General features: G+C 35.3%; 1 protein-coding gene across 1 annotated transcript; it reads right to left on the bottom strand.

Moving 5' to 3' along the window:
• Window positions 1–1,729: 1,729 nt before the first annotated feature.
• itgae.2 (integrin, alpha E, tandem duplicate 2) lies at window positions 1,730–17,020 on the bottom strand. The gene is made up of 36 exons (XM_030778098.1): window positions 16,993–17,020; window positions 16,563–16,665; window positions 16,376–16,455; window positions 16,060–16,136; window positions 15,104–15,215; window positions 14,678–14,782; window positions 13,698–13,836; window positions 13,286–13,439; window positions 12,915–13,062; window positions 11,722–11,860; window positions 11,352–11,505; window positions 10,860–10,881; window positions 10,429–10,550; window positions 9,454–9,605; window positions 8,945–9,098; window positions 8,554–8,701; window positions 8,160–8,230; window positions 7,825–7,969; window positions 7,603–7,739; window positions 7,291–7,428; window positions 6,910–7,125; window positions 6,390–6,520; window positions 5,834–5,954; window positions 4,874–5,056; window positions 4,321–4,391; window positions 4,105–4,237; window positions 3,899–3,988; window positions 3,708–3,787; window positions 3,538–3,618; window positions 3,144–3,216; window positions 2,942–3,043; window positions 2,564–2,590; window positions 2,403–2,483; window positions 2,135–2,215; window positions 1,889–1,999; window positions 1,730–1,783 (listed from the first exon to the last, which is right to left on the bottom strand). Exons 1-36 carry the CDS (start codon window positions 17,018–17,020, stop codon window positions 1,730–1,732), a joined length of 3,963 nt encoding a protein of 1,320 aa, XP_030633958.1.
• Window positions 17,021–19,107: the final 2,087 nt, after the last annotated feature.

Below are 19,107 nucleotides of genomic sequence, written 5' to 3'. Positions count from 1 at the left end.
AGTTTTGCCTTGTAACTTTTTCAGTAAATGGCACTTTTTCAGAACTTGTAGTTTATGGTAAATTTTTGTGTTTTATAGTGTGACACAAATTACACAAAAGTGCAATGCTGTAATTTCTTTTAGTCACTGACACATTAAAAGCATTGTTACCTTGAGGCAGTGGGTGCACTACGACGATGCTAACTGATTTCAATTAGGCCGCAGATTCACCCAACCACATGAAACATAATATTGTCATCCCCCTCATCCTGGCGGCTGTGGCGGCTTCGTGGCTGGTCACCTTCCTGCGCTGCTGTGGCTGTGTCGCCTGCCTCAGCCGGGCCTCCCCGCCGCCTTTGTAATCTTTATTCTGTCTGCTAGTGTGTTTTCATTTAATTTATATTAGTATTGTCTGCAGTTGCCCACTGGATCAGCACCTTGCACACTGCACACCTGTCTGGCTGTGAAGGGGGTCTCCTCCCTCTTCTCAATATTTCTTCCATTTTTTCCCTGTTACACCTGGGTTTTTGGGGGGGAGTTTTTTCTTGCCCGCTATGAGGATTAAGTCAGGGGGTGCCGTCCTGTTTTGTTTGTTGTAAACCTGTGGGCATGTAATGCCCTCTGAGATTGTAAACAGTGATATTGGGCTTTAAATGAACTAGAACTTGAAATTGAACTTGAATGCTTGTTTCACGCTATGTTATATGTGATGTGACAGCATTTCATATGTTTCACTGTGTGATACACTGGTCACACCACAGTATAGACATCATATTTCAGATAAATAATTTCTGACTGGCATTTAATATTTGATTTAATAATACGTCCTTTTTACATGTTTTGTAAAATACATGATTTGTTTTAGCCACAAAATGTGAAAAAATGAAGTAAAAATACAAAAAGTAGCCAAGAGTATGTGCAATACAACTATATAATTCTCATGTCTTGTGATCCTGCAACTTCTTTCCCAATAATTTTTCATTGTTAAATGTCAACGACCCATATGGTCTTACCCTGAAAAAACCTGCAAGAAGTAAGTTATACTTGACATATACAACTTATGAATTTTCTGAAAAAACAAACAAAAAAAAACCCAAAATGATTTATTTCATAGAAAAAAATGAAAGTCTACATATATTCATTAGATGAGAATTCCCAAAAAATGAGCCATTACTGAACGCAATCAAACTGACAGAATAAATACAACTTTACAGAAAGCCTTTCATTGCTGGCTAGTTCAACTTATTGACTATAAGTTTGCATTAGCTCTCATCCCCGCCTAAAAAGGAAACCTGCTCCCTTTGATTGGGCCTCTAAGCTGATGGCACATAGGTCAAGTCATCAGTCATCTCCTGCAAGTCTAGTCTCCTCAGCATCGATACATTTCTTTGTTTGTTGACTGACATGAATGCAACTTTTAGGATGGCTCAACTTCTCAGCTTTAACTCTTCCACAATAAAATACTATTCTTAACTTTTCACTGTCGCATTCATTAGAAAATATTTGTTCCACAAGCTCAAAGTATATTGTCAAGGAGATCCGACAAAAGCCTAATGTCTGGATATCTTAAAATACAAGAAATCTTACACAAATAATAATCACTGTAACAGTTGAGTAACACACAACATCCTTTAGATTATCAGTTCTCTGATCAGTTATTCATCATCTTTACATGACACAAAAGGGACTCAGTTACAATCCTGCTTGAAAGACACATAAATAAACATCTACATTGATGGTTTACATATCTTCACTGTGCTCTTTGTGCTTGGTCCAATTTATGGCGACGGCGGAAAAAGCCACACTGTAAATGACAGAATATAAAGATGAGAAATTACATGACGCAAAAAGACATTACGGAATCAACAACACTATATATGTATATATATAGATATACATACAGATTTACCTTAATAAGGATAATGATTAAGACGACCAGGAGCAAAAGGCCTCCAATAGAACCTCCAACAATAGCAGCAGTTGACTTCACAACTGTCAGTTTAAAAACGTTGACCTCTATCTGCATTATACAAACAGGATATGAAAGGCAGTCCATCAGTAGTGAAGAAACTCAGTTTAAATTAATAAAACATATTAATGCAGAATGTGACTTTCTTTAACGTTGGATCTTGTTTGTGAGAATATGCCAACTCACTGTCTCTGTAATTGTTTTCGCGTCATAGGTACTCTCATCAAAGCTGACTTGTGCTTCAGCTGTGATTTTGTCTTTTGTGCCCTGTTTTCAGATTAAGAATAATGTCTTTGAATTTCTTGCGTCAAGGACATTTAAATTCATACAAATGTACCACAATGGCTCAAACAATAAGGTTCCAAAAGCACAAAGATAAATATTATCTTACAGCCTTGTAATTATACATAGACATCTGTCATAACTAATGAGATGGTGAATAATCTTACTGTACCTCAGTATCTTGTATGTGGACTTCAGCTTCAATGGTGATTTCTTTTAAATCAGTCATTACACAATGGAGGTGTTTTTTTCCCTACAACATATAGATGAACTCTCAGCATATATAAGTCCAAAAGTTTAGAAAACAGTTTTAGAAAGAAAGGAGTAACTTACCTGTACTTCATCTTGCTGAACACAATTCTGCAGAAAAGAAGCAATGATCACAGTGTTGGCTGAGACAATATGAACTCTGAATTGCTCTTATGATAAATACATAAATGCATACATGCATACATACGTACATATATACATACATACACAGTAGGCGATTTGTTATGTTTTAACGAGGGGATGGCCCTATGATCACTACTCTGTGGAATATATAGGGGTGTGGCAGGTTAACAAGGGGGGTGTATTTTGGTCATTTTGCTAACAAGGGGGTTGGCATCCCCCCTCATCCCCCTACAAATGACCTATTGTACATACATACATGTATACATACATATGTGTGTGTGTCTTTTTGTTTGTCTGTAATATTTGCATGGGGCATACCTTTGGAGTGACTTTTTGGATGTTCAAATCTGCTTTCTTGATCTCCTTAGTAATCGTTATAGTCACATTTAATGTGGCATTGTGCTTATTCTCACCTTCCAACTGCAAACATAAAATAAACATTCTGCATTTTAACAAAAAGAATCATGATAAGCCTAAGGACATTAATGAAGAATCAGCCATCAAAATGAAGTCACTCTACCTTAAATGTGAACTTCATTGTCTGTTGTTTGTCCTCCCCTTCTGTAATTTGAAGTCGGTTTGGACTGGCAATTCTAATGTCAAAATTGTTAGGGGAAAAATCAACAAGTGGGATTTAAACTTTAAATGTTATCTTAGACATTTGATAGTAGGGGCATGATTCTATCAAATCTTCAGCTGTTTGTACCATTAATACCTTCTCGACTTGCAAAGCCTGCCTATATTTGAAATATATAAAAAAATATATAAAAATTGGTTGTAAACAATTACTGAATACAAAGAAGACACTCAAACTGATGCTTTTCGCTGACATGTTGTCTTGTTAAAACTTGTGTATTCAGGCATAGACATACAGACTAAAACAAAAGTGTTATTCCAAAGATTGTAAAACTCACCCCTTAAACTGGACTTTAAGGGCTTTTTTAACATAAAAGTAATATTCCTTCGAATCCCAAACCTGTGTCCCGTTATTTTGCCTGGAAAAAGAATTGTTGGTTTATTAAAAAAGAGAAAGTCTGTGATACTTTGGTGAAGGATTTCTTGAAGTTTAAGAAATCTTTCAAACCCTGTTAAAATAGCACGGATTGAAGCATTCCTTGTGTTTGAAGATGTAGTGACAGGCTGCCAAAAAAAAGATAAAGTGGCCTGGAAAATATAAACCAACAATAAATGTAACATACAGTAAGTGGTGAAGAGTTATATGAGTTACATAATGAATAGAAAGAGCTATACTGCGAATGACTGCTGAAGTTGTACCTGAGCACTTCTTTGGAAAACTGGATGAGAAATATTGCAAAATAACTGAAATTTATCTTTCTTAACTTCACAGATAGTACCTTCTGGTTTCTGTAAATGAAAATAACAATAATTTGAAATGACCAGACATGCTGGATAATATGTACAAATGCCACGCTAAAACATGTTTTACAATTATGTGATCGTATTAAAATGGAATTTACCACTTGAATCTTGTTAAAAAGCAGTATATCAGGGTAGGTCAAACTGAGAGCTGTCATATAGGAACTATCTCCTTTGTTTGTGATATCGAAAGATAGACTCAGGCTTTCAGTGGATCCTAGTGTGACCATATCCTGACTGAAAAAGTAAAAAGACAATGTTAAAAATAGGCAACAAACAGCAAGTGTCACTTAGTTTTTGACTGATTTTTATGTACACACCTTAGTTTTGAGTCAGACAGTGAAATAATTGGCATGCAGTTCTTCTCCTGACACTTTTTTTCAAATGTAACCTGAAAATTCAAGAGGAGTACAAAAGAATACAAATACAGTCAGTTATTTTTCTCCCCTTCATCCCAGTTTTTTAAATGCCCTTTTGCTCATGATCCTTCTTTTTCATTGCCTCACTCTAGTGGCTATCGCAGTGAGTTACAGCTGTTCTATGAGCCGAATAGCATTGTTAAGCAACATAAGAAGCTTGGACTATTTGTCAGATCAGTGACCTTACCATCAGTGACCACTGATGGGTAGTAAGAGTAAATTGCAATCTAACTCAAATTACTTTCCAGTGGACCCCTGGTCACAATAAAGTAGTGTGGCACAGTTGGGATTCAAACCGTCGATGAGAGTTCTGCTGACATTGTGGAACAATGTGTTAAACAGGTGTGCCAATAAGAGAAATCACACACCTATTTTTATCTCACTCAGGGAAATATACATAGTAACTGAAAAAGGAAATGAAATCTGAACAGCATGATGCTTAAATTGCTTTTACCTCTTCCATGAACTCTGTTTGGCTAAATGCATCGAGCACACGTATAGGGGATTTGGCTGAATTGAGTGCGCCGGGCTGAGTGATACTCAGTTTGATTTTAATTGGTGAGAAACAGTCATAACAGCCCTGAAACACAAATATCATGTCTTTAGTGTTTTCCCTTGTAAACTGCAGGAACCATGTCTTGAATGGGCAAACAGGGCATGGGCAAAAAGAACGCACATAAGAACTTCAATGGATACATCTTCTTGTGGGAATGTGAAGTAACACCCTGCACCAGTCTTGACTAATCCCACTTTGACCATATTTAGATGTTATGCTAAATACTTCATCTATCATAGGCTTTTTAATGTATTCCTTCCCCCAAAGATAGAGGCACTGATCAACTGTTCTGTCATTCTGTATTAAAAGTTGAATAAATACTTTAGCTGATTCTCCTTTACCCTAGTCTAGTGTCCGTACCCAAGACATGGCCATGAATCTGGTCAGTAGCAGGTCCCACCCAAGGCTTCAGTATGCCTTCTTAAGTATTTTTTGCATTTCAGTGAAGTTACCACTACTTCGAAAACACTTTGTTTTTGAATAATTTAGAAGCCATTATCATGAGGATTCTCTTCAGCCGTTATTGTCGTTTGAAAGAGATTCTGTGAAATCAGCTATTCTACGAAAGACCAAAATTCTTGAAATTCTGACAACGTACCATAAATTGTAGGATATGAGAAGAAAGACATCCAACGGAATTTGATAGAGAGATTGAATCCTTTATTTGACTGCTTTGGCCAACTAGTAGACGTTTGTGGTTCGCATCAGCATCCAAGTCAATTTGATACGTGATACTGAGTTCACCCTCTGAAAAAAAAATTTGGTTGTGTAGAGTGAACAAGACAAAATAAAGGTCTGATTTAAGTCCAATTCATTACAAACCTTAGAAAACAACATACCCTTGATGTTCCCTCTCACAGTGTCGAGACAGATGTCGAGTTTTATTTCTTGTTTTGGAGACTTTGCATCATAAACACTCTGAGGTAAATGTTTTGGGGTAATTGTTATCTTTGGTCTGAAGGTGATGATGGGAAAAGTCCTGTAAAAAAATATATAATTGTCAAGTCAAGATATATCCTCAGAGCAACCATTGCTTGACCAGGGGAAAAAGTATGCTGCAAATTCATGGTTATTTATTGATATTTCCAAGAATGAGTCGGTATGAGCAAATATGGTCAAAATCATGTACAATGGTTATACGAAATGCCTATATTCACATGTTCATGTTTGATGAAGGTCTTGTTACCACAGGTTAAAAAAATGCATCCATTTTATGCATAATGTCATAAATTATAGATAATGTAATATAGGCTTTTGAGGCAGAATAAACTAAAAAGATACACATTTTTTAAAATTCCTTTACATGATTTTTTTATTATTCATTTGAATTAACAACAGACAATGAGTTGTTTTTTTTAATTACATCTCCTTTCATTTCTTTAATTCACTGAGCACACTTGTTTACTTTACTCACCGAAAGACAGTAACAGTCCCCTGGCTCCCAACACTGATGTATTCTTGCCGGTGAGCTGTGTCATCTGTCATAGCACTCACTGACTGACCAAAATACATTAACTTTGTCCCAGTATCTGCTGCTGAAATTCTCTGAAGAGATTAAAAAATGTCAAGAGATTTACCAATAAGTTGAAATTTCATAAAATAACATCAACACAAGAAAGGAACCAAACAGAAATTGTTAAGAAGACATGGAATGTGGTGAAGAAGAGAGGTGCTTTTAATTTAGGCTATATTAGCAAGTTAAGGGTCACTGGTCCTACATAAGTAAGTGCTGATAAATGACATTGTATGTTTTTTTCCTTCAAAGAAAAACATTGGTTGTTCTTCTTGAAGTTGTCAGCGTTCCACTAAGTTCTATGAGTGACACTGTTTTCTCTCTGTATATGGGCACTGCTCTCTTAAGTGGTCAGTTGTACACTTCAGCAACACAGAAAACAAAAGAGGAAAAACTAACAAAACATGTTGAATTAACTTACTTGTGAATGTTTTTTGCTGATACCATCTTTTAGACCATTATAAATATAAATACTTCCAGATGAACCGATATGTTCACTCTCCTCAAGAGGGGCTCCAACGGCCACATCATTGTAATCGTTTCCATCTATATCCCCTATATTTGCTATGGCAGACCCGAATCGTGCAAAGCTGTAATCTTCCAATCCATGCCATTCAAAAGCTTTGTGAAACTCCCCCTAATAAGAAAACCAATGGAGAGTTTATTGAGCATTGCAAGAAAGAATAGTGTTGATGTTGCTATATGCTTTCAATGACTGTTAACTGAATATTATTGTTTGGCTCATGAGATCAGTGTTATCAATATAATGGATTAAACATAAATTACATAAAATATCCTCTACCTGCTGCAGTTTGTACACAACTACTTTTCCTTCCTCTCCTCTTCGATGAAAGTGTGGTGCTCCAACTAGTAAGTAATCTGTGTGTTTATTCTTATTAATGTCAATGGCACAGAGAACTGACCCAAAATAAGACCCCACCTGCATCAGCAAAAGTTGTATGGGTTCAGTGGTTTTCACCATGGAAATTCATTGAGAACAGTTGACAAAGCATTACAGAAAGATTGTAAACAAATCTGATTGTAAATTACTTTTACTGAGAAACAAATGACATATTGTGAAGAAAAATGTATCTGCTAGAACAGGGTGACACACCTGGTCTCCTTGAAGTATTTGTTGTAATTCGTGTGTTCTCCCATTGAAAACAAAGACTCCACCTGTCAGATCATATCTGGGTGCACCAGCTATGTATAGAATTTTATTGGACTCATGTGCAGACTCTATAGTGTATCCTGCAAAAAAAAATAAATAAATAATAGCATTCAGAACAACTCAGAGCTAAAAGGCTCAATTTTAAAAGACTGAACACACTCTCACCTAAATAAGACAGTTTTACTGCCTCCAGCGAGACGTTTCTTGCTTTATGGGATACATTTAAAAATGTTGCATTTTCTGAAGTGTTTTTCAAAATGATTCCACCACTCCAATCATAAGCTCCAACAGCACCAAAAAGGAGAGATCCCTAGAGGTAGAAAAGGAGATGAACTTTGTTGTTTTTGGTAATTGCAATGAATAACATTTTACAATGATTTTTATTTAAATGCATTTGGCATCACAAATTTAAATATTTTCGAACATAAAACATATATTTAGCCAAGTACATTAAAACACACATCATTTTTTGTTGAATCAAGAAATGATATAGAACTTACATCAGAGGTTAAGTGAGTGCTAAATCCAGCCTCAGCAAGTTGAAAATGAAATCCTGCACCTTGCTGAGTTCCTAAAATTACAAGAAATAGTGGTCATGAGATACGATTTAAATTTTAATTCACACTTGTGGTTGTTGATATTTTCTGTACAAGTTTAATGTTTTGACTTGATGTCACTGATTATATGTAGTCCTGAGGTTATGAATCTGAGGAAAAAAATATTCATTCTACCTTAATCAGTCTTTCCAACAAATATTTCTCAAAATCTGCAGGTCATAGTTAATGTATTTGAAAGGCTAACTAAGGCAGTTGACTTACTTATTCCACATAAGAAAAGCACAATACTATGCAATGCAACCATTTATTCTAATAATTCTTCTTTTATGTGACCTACCTTCAATTCCAATGATACTATTCTCCACCTTAGAGAGAATTTCTTGCAGGGCAGCATAACTAGAGACTGGAAAGTAGCGTTTTGAATCCCCAGCTATTTCCAACATCTCCTTTGTTGCTTTAGAATCATTCTGGACTGCACTGCCAACCTGTTTACATCATATGATTTCAAAGTAAATTTCATGGCTCAGTTATTACCTACCATCTTTAATCAACTGTAATTCATACCTAAAAGCACATTAGACGAAATAACAACAGGATTTTTTTATTTCAGAGTCTCAGTTTCATTATACTCATAATCTGTAATGTTTGATTACACACTTTCATACAGGAACCATATCATGTCCACAGCTATTTAGTGTTCATTTAATCAATGAATATTTCTTACTCACCCCTATGGCAATACGCATTATATTCTTCATTTTCTCCATGTTCAGAACATCCGTTAGGTTCATGGTATCAAGAAATATTCTTCCATCAGACATTACAATAATCATTTTTCTTGAGTTTTCCTTTGATCCGCCTTCAGGGACAAAAACTTCTGTCCTGTGGATAGAATATGTATCATTTTAAGTTATGAGTTAAGTTATACTGTATTGATCCACTTAGGGAAACCTGTCCTCTGTTTTTAACCCATTCTGTGGGCTGCTAAGGGACCAAGTCCAGTTCTGAGGTCAGTGCCTTGGACATAGGGAGGGTACACAAACTCAGTGCTCATAATTTATTAATCTATGCCAGTATCTGAGATTGTTTTGTTCTTATTTCACTTAGTGATGTACTCTTAACCATGTGGTCTTGCTACTTTTTATAGATTAGCTTGTGGCACAATGTCAGATATGTTATTGTCTGGACAAGATATTTTCAATATGAGAACAAGGTCAAGACAAGATATTATACTCACAGCACATGGTGGATGGCTGAAGCTGTCTTTGTGTACTCGTAGATTTGTTTTATGTTCTTGACCTTGTTCAGAGCTTCACTAGCATGTTCATTTTCCTTCAGTGATAGTTCAGTTCTTATATCCTTTCCATATTGCACAATTGCAAAGTTGCACTGGTAAAAGACATAAGAGATGGTTCAATGTTACATGTTGACAACATTGATGCTTTCTTGATAAAAATATTTTTGGGGAAATCACTTAATTATTCTGTGTGCAAAAATATGCCTGCTCCTTCAGGTCTATTATCTATTTGTAAACCTACAGTGCAGCTCCTTTACTTTGTTGTGAATCCAAAGCATACAAAATATTGTTGCAAATGGAAGTTAAAAGGAAAGTGACAATATTGCCATTCTCTGCTTCACAATATTAATAATACATTACACATTCTATGGCCATTTTTGATGGATTTCAGTTCAGTATGTGCCAATCAGAAGCAGTTTACCAAAATTGTTTTCGAGGTCTGAGAATTTATTAAGTTCAAGTTATGTAGCCAAATATATTTTAACTTTTAATGTATATCAGCTAATGTATGAAATAAAGCTAAGTTAGATCTGCATGTCCTATGCAACAGGACAGTATGAGTAGACCAGGGCTAACTTCTGGGTCATCCTTTTGTTTTCCATAATTTAATGAACAGATTAGTGCTGAGAGTTCAAATCAATTCAAATAAAATTAATTACTGAACTGTGAATTAAATGTAATGTCTATTAAGAACTTAAGGTTTGTCATTGTAGTTTTAGCTCCTAATTGTACATACCTAAAATTGTATTGACCGTTAGATGAATTAGGACTTATGGATTAGTATAGAGCTCTTACTTTGAAAGCATGCAAGAGATGTGAACACCTAATTTCTATAAATGCAAATAATCACAAGCTTACAAAAGCTCCTTGGAACTTTTTATAATTGTAAGACATTGTACACTGATGTAGACTTACATCAAAACATGCTGACCAGACTTTAGCCATCACATTATGAATGAAATCTTTTGCCTTTTCAAAGTCATTACGATCAATGCTCCCAGATCCATCCAATACAAAAGCAATCTCTGTCCCAGGATCTAAAGACAAGATAAACAATATGCATTGTTTGCTATCAGTTACCCAAACAGTGATATAATTGATTGTATGCAATGTATAACAAAAACTGAAGCATGATTTTTAAATAAATGATGTCCTAAACATTTATTTTTTCTTGAGTCTGTAACTGTTTATGTGTTTGATTCTTGTCCCTTGTTTGTTTACTTTAACCACAAACCTGTGTGGTTACATGTTGATCTTGCTAATAGACACAGTACTTACATCTCAAAACAGTATAATCAGAGCAGCGCTAACTCTACTCTTAAAAAATATTTGCTAATAGATAACACCTTCTTCTTCCTCATCTTCATCCTGATTGTTGTTGTTGTTGTTGTTGTTGTCATTATTGTTGTTGTTCCTGCTGCTGCTGCTCTGGATCTCTTTAGCTGAATTATACAAAATAGTGAAAATGCAGTTGAAAGTTAAGTGTACAAATTAAATTCATAAGAAAAGCACAGTGATGTACAATGCCACAATGTATAACAATAATTCTTCTTTTATGTGACCTACCTTCAATTCCAATGATACTATTCTCCACCTTAGAGAGAATTTCTTGCAGGGCAGCATAACTAGAGACTGGAAAGTAACGTTTTGAATCCCCTGCTATTTCCAACATCTCCTTTGTTGCTTTAGGATCATTCTGGACTTCACTGCCAACCTTTTTACATAATTTGATTTCAGCAGAGAGAATAACACGCTTAATATATACACTCTTACATACAGGAGTCCTGCTCATCCTCACAGTCTAATAAATGTTCAAAACATGATTATTTCTTACACACCCCTATGGCGAGGCGAATAACGTTCTTCATTTTCTCCATGTTCAGAACATCCGTTAGGTTCATGGTATCAAGGAATATTCTTCCATCAGACATTACAATAATCATTTTTCTTGAGTTTTCCTTTGACCCACCTTCAGGGACAAAAACGTCTGTCCTGTGGATAGAATATGTTACAGAGAAGATTTGTATACTTATGCTTATTGGTTATGGTTATGTCACAGATCATTTTCATCTGGCTGTTTTTGAAATAGGTGGTATAATAGCTCACATTACTGCACAGATAGATAGATAGATAGATAGATAGATAGATAGATAGATAGATAGATAGATAGATAGATAGATAGATAGATGAGTATATAATACTACGTACAGAACGTGATGGAGGGCTGACGCAGTCTTTGTGTAGTTGTAAATTTGTTTTATATTCTTGACTTTATTCAGGGCATCATCATGATTGTCACTCTCCGATAGTGAAAGCTCTGTCCTGATGTTCATTCCATACTGCACCACTGCAAATTTACACTGGTGACAGGATTAGAGTACACTTTAATATATGCATGAGTTATTGTCAGTGAATGCCTGCATGAGCAATTTGTAGGATAAAACAAGGGGTAAAAGTCTCTCAGAGAATCCTCCATTTCTGATTTGTTTCCATTCTGTAGCTTCAGTGTTATGATAGTGTGTTGTCACAAAAACAAATCTACCATTCACCAAATATGATGACATTTTAAACAATATCAGTCAACTATCAGTTGAATATACCCAGCTACTCAACATACAACAAGTTTACGAAAGCTATTCAAATGTAATCCACAATGTTAAATAGTAAAATTGTATCTAGTGTTTATTTATTTGAGATATTTAGTTGCATTTCCCCAACAAATTTATTTTAGGCTTTTAAAATTAAAATACCAAAATATTTTAAGAGAAATATCCAGCACTATATGTCTATTGCTATAAGAGGAGGGATTGCAAAACCAGTTGAGTATATAGACAGAGATTATTTTCCTCATACTTACATTAGAACATTTTGACCAAGAATTTGTCATCACATTAGCAATAAAGTCCTTTGCCCTTTGAAAGTCATCGGGTTCAATGCTACCAGATCCATCCAATACAAAGGCAATTTCTGTACCACCATCTGAAAAACATTTCGGTCCCTTCGGTGTCAGTGATGGAAAATGAAATCAAATGAAAACATTCAAGAATTTCCCTAATAAACCACCTGCGGGTTAATCTCATGGATGGTTTGGGTAATACAAAAATACCAATAGCTCTTTTAAAAAGTTCATGCATAAATCTCTGTGCTACTTTCTTCGTATTTTGAGAGAATAGTTGATAACAAATTGAAGTAAGCAAAGAATTTTGTCTTGAATCGACTGGACTATACGCTGGTTCTTATGATAATTATTCCAAAATGTATTTTACTATAATTTCAGTTGTGTTTTTTCTACCATGAAGAGAACAATTTCCAAATTCTCATAGTTAGGAACCATAAGTAATTAAGCATTATAGCGTACAAGGCTACTACATTTTTTAATGATTTATCTAAATATTTCTTACCTTCAAATCCAATGATATTCTTCCAAATCAAAGACAGAATGTTTTCCAGGGCAGCATAATTATCAACAGGAAAATAGCGATCTTTCTCCCCAGCTATTTCTAGCATCTCAGCTGTAGCTTTAGAATCATCCAGGACCTCTTTGCCAACCTGTTCAGATCATATGAACTCCATGGAACTTTGGTGTCTCAGTTATTACTTTTATCAAATGAAATCATATCTAGAAGCACGTTAGACATAATAACAACAAAAACTCTTCATTTTAATTTAATGATCATCTGTGATGATTTGTTATACACTTTCATATGGAAAACCTACACATATTCATGGTCAGTTAAATTTTTATTCAAAGAATTAATATTTTTTTACTCACCCCTATGGCAAACCGGATAACATTCTTCATTTCTTCCATGTTAAGAACATCCTTGAGGTTCATGGGATCAAGAAACATTCTTCCATCAGACATTACAATCATAATTTTTCTTGAGTTTTCCTTTGATCCACCCTCGGGGACAAAAACTTGTGTACTGTGAATAGAACATGTTAGAGAGAGGATTTGTACACTTATGCTCACAAGTTTTATAGAAACTTTAAATATATGGTTACATATATATATATAGGTGTGTGTGTGTGTGTGTGTGTGTTTGCGTGCACGCACGCGTGTGTGTATGTGTTTTATATAAAACATGTCATGGGCTACACAGTCCAAAATCTGTAGAGAGCTGTGTACATTAATGTGAGATATTTCATTCAGGATTAAACTTTGAATATATAGTACTACGTACAGAACGTGATGGATAGCTGACGCAGTCTTTGTGTAGTTGTAAATTTGTTTTATATTCTTGACTTTATTCAGGGCATCATCATGATTGTCACTCTCCGATAGTGAAAGCTCTGTCCTGATGTTCATTCCATACTGCACCACTGCAAATTTACACTGGTGACAGGATTAGAGTACACTTTAATATATGCATGAGTTACTGTCAGTGAATGCCCGCATGAGCAATTTGTAGGATAAAACAAGGGGTAAAAGTCTCTCAGAGAATCCTCCATTTCTGATTTGTTTCCATTCTGTAGCTTCAGTGTTATGATAGTGTGTTGTCACAAAAACAAATCTACCATTCACCAAATATGATGACATTTTAAACAATATCAGTCAACTATCAGTTGAATATACCCAGCTACTCAACATACAACAAGTTTACGAAAGCTATTCAAATGTAATCCACAATGTTAAATAGTAAAATTGTATCTAGCGTTTATTTATTTGTGGGACTTGGTTGCTGTTCCTCAACAAACTGATATTGATATCAGAGAAGGGATTGCAAAACCAGTTGAGTATATAGACAGATTATTTTCCTCATACTTACATTAGGACATTTTGACCAAGAATTTGTCATCACGTTAGCAATAAAGTCCTTTGCCCTTTGAAAGTCATCGGGTTCAATGCTACCAGATCCATCCAATACAAAAGCAATTTCTTTACCACCATCTGAAAAAGATTTAGGTCCCCTGGTATGAGTAATGTCAACTACATTTCAAACCTCAAGGGCTTAGTTCTTGAATATATAAAACAATAAGTCTCATATTGTTTATACATTTTAACATGGAAACATTATATCTTATATACGTATATGTATATACATTTTCTAATTGCCTCTCTTAACAACAGTGTCCTCAAGAGTTATGAATAATTTGAATACATTTAATACTTATATTAATTCACTCATTTTCTTGGGGAGATATTTTTGTAAGTGATTTATACCTTTATTATCCTTATCCAAATCTTGATTTTCAGACTCTTTGTCGTCGTCGTCGTTGTTGTTGTTGTTGTTGTTGTTGTTGTTGTTGTTATTGTTGTTGTTGTTATTGGCCTCATCAATAACTGTCGGTACATTTAAATATACAACTAGTGTTAGTTAGATTTAAGATACACACAATGCAAATATAATTACAATAATCAAATGTGATGTAATACTAAAATGCTGAAATACTAAACATGCAAAATTAACATGTCTCTACAACAGTTATAATTTGCTTAGCTGATGTTCATTATTTGTGCCCTGATTCCTAAGGACTTTTGTTATTGTTTGGAGTCATTTGTGCTGTTCTTAATATTCAAAGTGCAGAGTAAGTAAATTCAGGTTTTTTATAATTTATAAGTGGTAAATCTAAATAAACAGAAAAATACCCATTTCTGAGGGATTCAATTTATGATGTTGTTCCTGTGTTCCAGAAATATGTGTACAGTTGCCATTCAACATATCATTTCCTCCCTTCCTTGTTTGAACTTGCTGACAAACCTTCCAAAGGATATCAGATGAGAAGGAGAATGAGAATGAAAAAAGTTAGAATATTCCTCATGCAGTTGGAAACTGATTTTTCCCCCTCTTTAGCTTTACCAAGTACCAAATGCTCTTATCTGGGGCTGCTTACATGGATCCAAACATAGCTTTGGCATCTGGTAGAAATAAGCTTAAACAGATAAACAATAAAAAAAAATATCTTTTTAACAAGTATACTTTTTCATTAGAGTAACCTACTAATAAATCCTCTAGAACACTGAAATATACTGTAATTAGGGTAAATTAGAGTGTAACCAAAATGCATGACTACAATTATATTTGTTGTATTTTTGGCTAAATTTTTCCGCCAAAAGCCAAATATCATGCATTTTCCCAGGGTTTTTATTCCTAAATCTTAGACCGCTTTATGTTTTCTCATTACAGAACCAATTCTATGACTTTCCAGACTCTGTGAAGGCACATTAGCAATTACCGTGAGTTGACTCACTGATTTCTCAACATGACTGTAGACTGTAGTCAGTGACTATCACAGGAAAAGCTTTCACTGTCTGAAATAGAGATGTCTACCAGCTTTGGCGCCATCATACCGGAAACTGTGGCTTTTCTGTGACTTTACTGAACTGTCACGCAATGCAGACAAAAAATACTCGTCTTTCACATGTCTGGTACAAAGCACTAGTTGGTTTATATTTGAAAATAGTTTAAGTGAATGAATAAAAAATATGCAGTGTGGCATATACATGTTTTATATTGTCTATATTACATAGCAAAAGCAAAAGGTCTCTGACATTTCTAACAAATTTTTAATCGAACTTGATTTTAGAGAAACAGTAAAACGTACCAAGATTTCTTCTCCCTTTGACATGGTCTTGATTGCTGCTGAAATGATTGGTCTGAGACGTTTTCCTCTTTGACCTTCTGCAAAGACAAATTACAATTTAAACAAATAACAATCTGGTGATAAGAAATTATTTAAGTTGTGAATGTAGATACAATCATTAAAATAAACATGGATCTACATTTCAGCATGAACATATTTGGTAAGGTTCAGTATTGAGGCAGACCTATTTGAATCTGTCCCTGTCACACAAGAGTACAAAATGTTTCAGAGCTATATACAGCACAGATGAACAAGTTGTTCTGAGGTTAGAATTTACCTTCAGTGAAAGATTCTTTACAACCCTGGTCCAATGTGCACATGAAAACCTTCCCAGACGAAGGAGAAGGGACAAAAACTCTGTAGAATAACAACAAAAAAATATTTTCATAGATTGTGATTTTTTGTTTTATCTTGAGGTGAAATGGCAAATGATTATGAAAAATGAACTGCTATTGGAAACTCACCCATCTTTTGACTGAATGGTTGACTGTCCGAACAATCTGTCATCCCGTGAAAACTGTTTCACAGGTGTTGGGAATATGTTGAAGCCCGCCACTGTGCTCAGCACTAAAATTCACAAATGACTGATTGAGGATGGTAATCTAGCAGCACTGAGAGCACAGGGTGAAACGACTGTAGAATGGTGCAAGCATTTTTTGTCGTAACGACTAAAACGAAGTAGACTTAGTAGATTTTTAATTCTTACTTTAATTAAGCACATCAGTACATATTATAGAAATATATATTAGCAATAACAAATACCTCCTTTTTTCTATTAACAGCCCTATTCTTTTGTGTAACCAATGGTGTGACAACAGAATTTCTCCTCCATTTATACTTTAAAGTTTCAAAATTGTTGAAATATATCATAATATAATGACTGCATGTACATACCTGCCATTAACAGGTGTCCCTGGATCATGTTGATGATATAATTTTGAGGATTTTACACTGTAATAATGTCTCCAGTTTTAAGAACAGCAACTACAGCTGTAAATCTCTCACCGTCATCTTCAGCAGTGAGTGGCCTAAATTCAGCAAGTGTCTGTTCACTTCCTCCCGCTGCAGTTTTGCTGTAATTCCTGTACCGAGAAGTGCAACTGATATGCGCTAAACTTTGAAAAATTTTGAGTGTGCGTGTGCATGTGCATGTGTGCATGTGTCATTGTGTGTCTCAAAGTTTACAGTTGCGCATTTTTTTATACAGGTCTGAAAAGTTGTTTAGTTACGTTAAAAAAAACAGACAGTGACCCTCATCAAATTAGGCTACATTTGTGCAAGCTCTGACAACTGACAATGGACAGCTTCACTAAAGACATTTTATGAAAGATTTTATCACATCCTTTGTCTTCAAAAACTGTGTTACATAGAGCACAACATAAAGTAAAGACAGAAATATACTAATGACCTCATGAGAATTCAGGTATTCTTTTTTTCAGAGAACATTTTTCCTTTAAAAAAAGAATTGATCTGGCATATATGATCAACCTATCAGCACTTTTTATTCCAAAAGAGCCAGAATGCATGCTTTATCTCCAGCTCAGCTGTCATTAACTGAGAGAAGACTGGAAGCAAGTGTAGGCAATCTTTGTTGTAATCCAAATCATTTTCCATTTTTGTAGTGAACAAACACGCAAGGTCAGGCACACAAAACACAGGCTACTGGGGGCTAGGCAGATCTGAGGACAAGTAACAAACTAGGGTCAATCAACAGAGGAGACCATGTTGTTTAACTGAGGGAACAAGGCTAACTATGAGCAAAGCTAACAAGGTACACGTTAGCAAGGAAAGAGGAAAACAAGAAACCAAGGAAACTAGGAACAAGGCACAGCTCAGCACATAATGTTAATGTAAGACTATGAGACACAATGAGGAAACTATTTTTGTGCATTGTGTATGTACTGAATCTATGACAAAGCGGGTAGAAGATGACATATCTGATGGGCCTTGGTCCCAGGCATTGAGTTTTGAGGCGGGTGCTGTGGGAGGTAGCAGCTGGCCAGAAGAGGGCTCTCAGCTTGTTGGTATGCATGAGCCCCAAAGATCTTGTGCTCTAACACGTTATGTGCTCTCTCAAAGGATGCCATTTTGAACAAGAACCTAAAACTGAAACCATCACTGATACGTAAAAATCAGTGCGGGCTTCCCACAAATGGAGTCAATATTATTCTTCATTTTTGCTTTGGTACTGTCCGAAACTTCCTATATTAACATAGAGCCTGCTGATTGGCTAATTTACTCCTCAGTTCCCAGCTAAAGAGCGGAGGTGTGGAAAGCATTGTGGTGCAAATTGGCATCACTGTATTGTAGTGAAACCCTATTGGTTACAATACAGTACCAGCAGTGGAGTAGATATGTCAACATCTGAGAAAAGGGCATTAATGAGGTATCTCACAACCTAATAATAAAGGTTCTCTGTACAACGAGCCAGGAAATACCATGTGTCTTTTAGGTACTAAAGACCACTTCGGTCTTTCTTCAACGTGTTTGCAAAGACTTGCGAATAAAGCCTTCTGATGCCTTTTTTTTAGGAGCAGAGGTAGTTGTGCCAGAACAAATGCATTCAGTGGAAACTATATTGTGGTTAGGAGCATTGCTGTAAGTTTCATGTATGTGGTCAAGGCACCTGCAGATGTTTCTTCATTGCAGAGCAGAAGTGGAAGAGCAAACAATGCATTGCAGCCAAACCTTACAGAGTGGTCAGTGAGATGTGCACTTCATAGACATGATCACGAGTTAGAACACAGTGTTGCAATGCAAGTTTGCACAGTCTACATATGACACAAAATACAAAATTTGTATATGACATGAAATCTGCAGTAGAACACTATCAATGAGTGCATTTTTAATCACTTTGCACTTATGTATATGGAAGACATAACTAAAATAAATATTTGGGTGTGGCTTTATGGATATACTGCATAAAAATAATATTTTTCCATCAACGTAAAATCAGAGAAGTTGTGCCTCAGGTCAGTTTACTGATGTCAGGAAGCTAAGGATAAGAGA

Source organism: Chanos chanos, chromosome 6, assembly GCF_902362185.1.
Source record: "Chanos chanos chromosome 6, fChaCha1.1, whole genome shotgun sequence".
NCBI lineage: Eukaryota > Metazoa > Chordata > Actinopteri > Gonorynchiformes > Chanidae > Chanos > Chanos chanos.
The sequence above is the reverse complement of the archived record's forward strand: the minus strand, read 5'-3'. Positions and strand labels throughout refer to the sequence as shown.

What these genes read in the sequence shown, in the direction of transcription:
- itgae.2 (XM_030778098.1), bottom strand. Translation starts at nt 17,020, where the DNA reads ATGATCCAGGGACACCTGTTAATGGCAG. An exon ending in TCAGCTATCCATCACGTTCT is followed by an intron (nt 13,440 to 13,697) that starts GTACGTAGTACT and finishes TTCTATTCACAG; the next exon opens with TACACAAGTTTTTGTCCCCG. An exon ending in AGTAAAACTGTCTTATTTAG is followed by an intron (nt 7,740 to 7,824) that starts GTGAGAGTGTGT and finishes TTTTTTTTGCAG; the next exon opens with GATACACTATAGAGTCTGCA.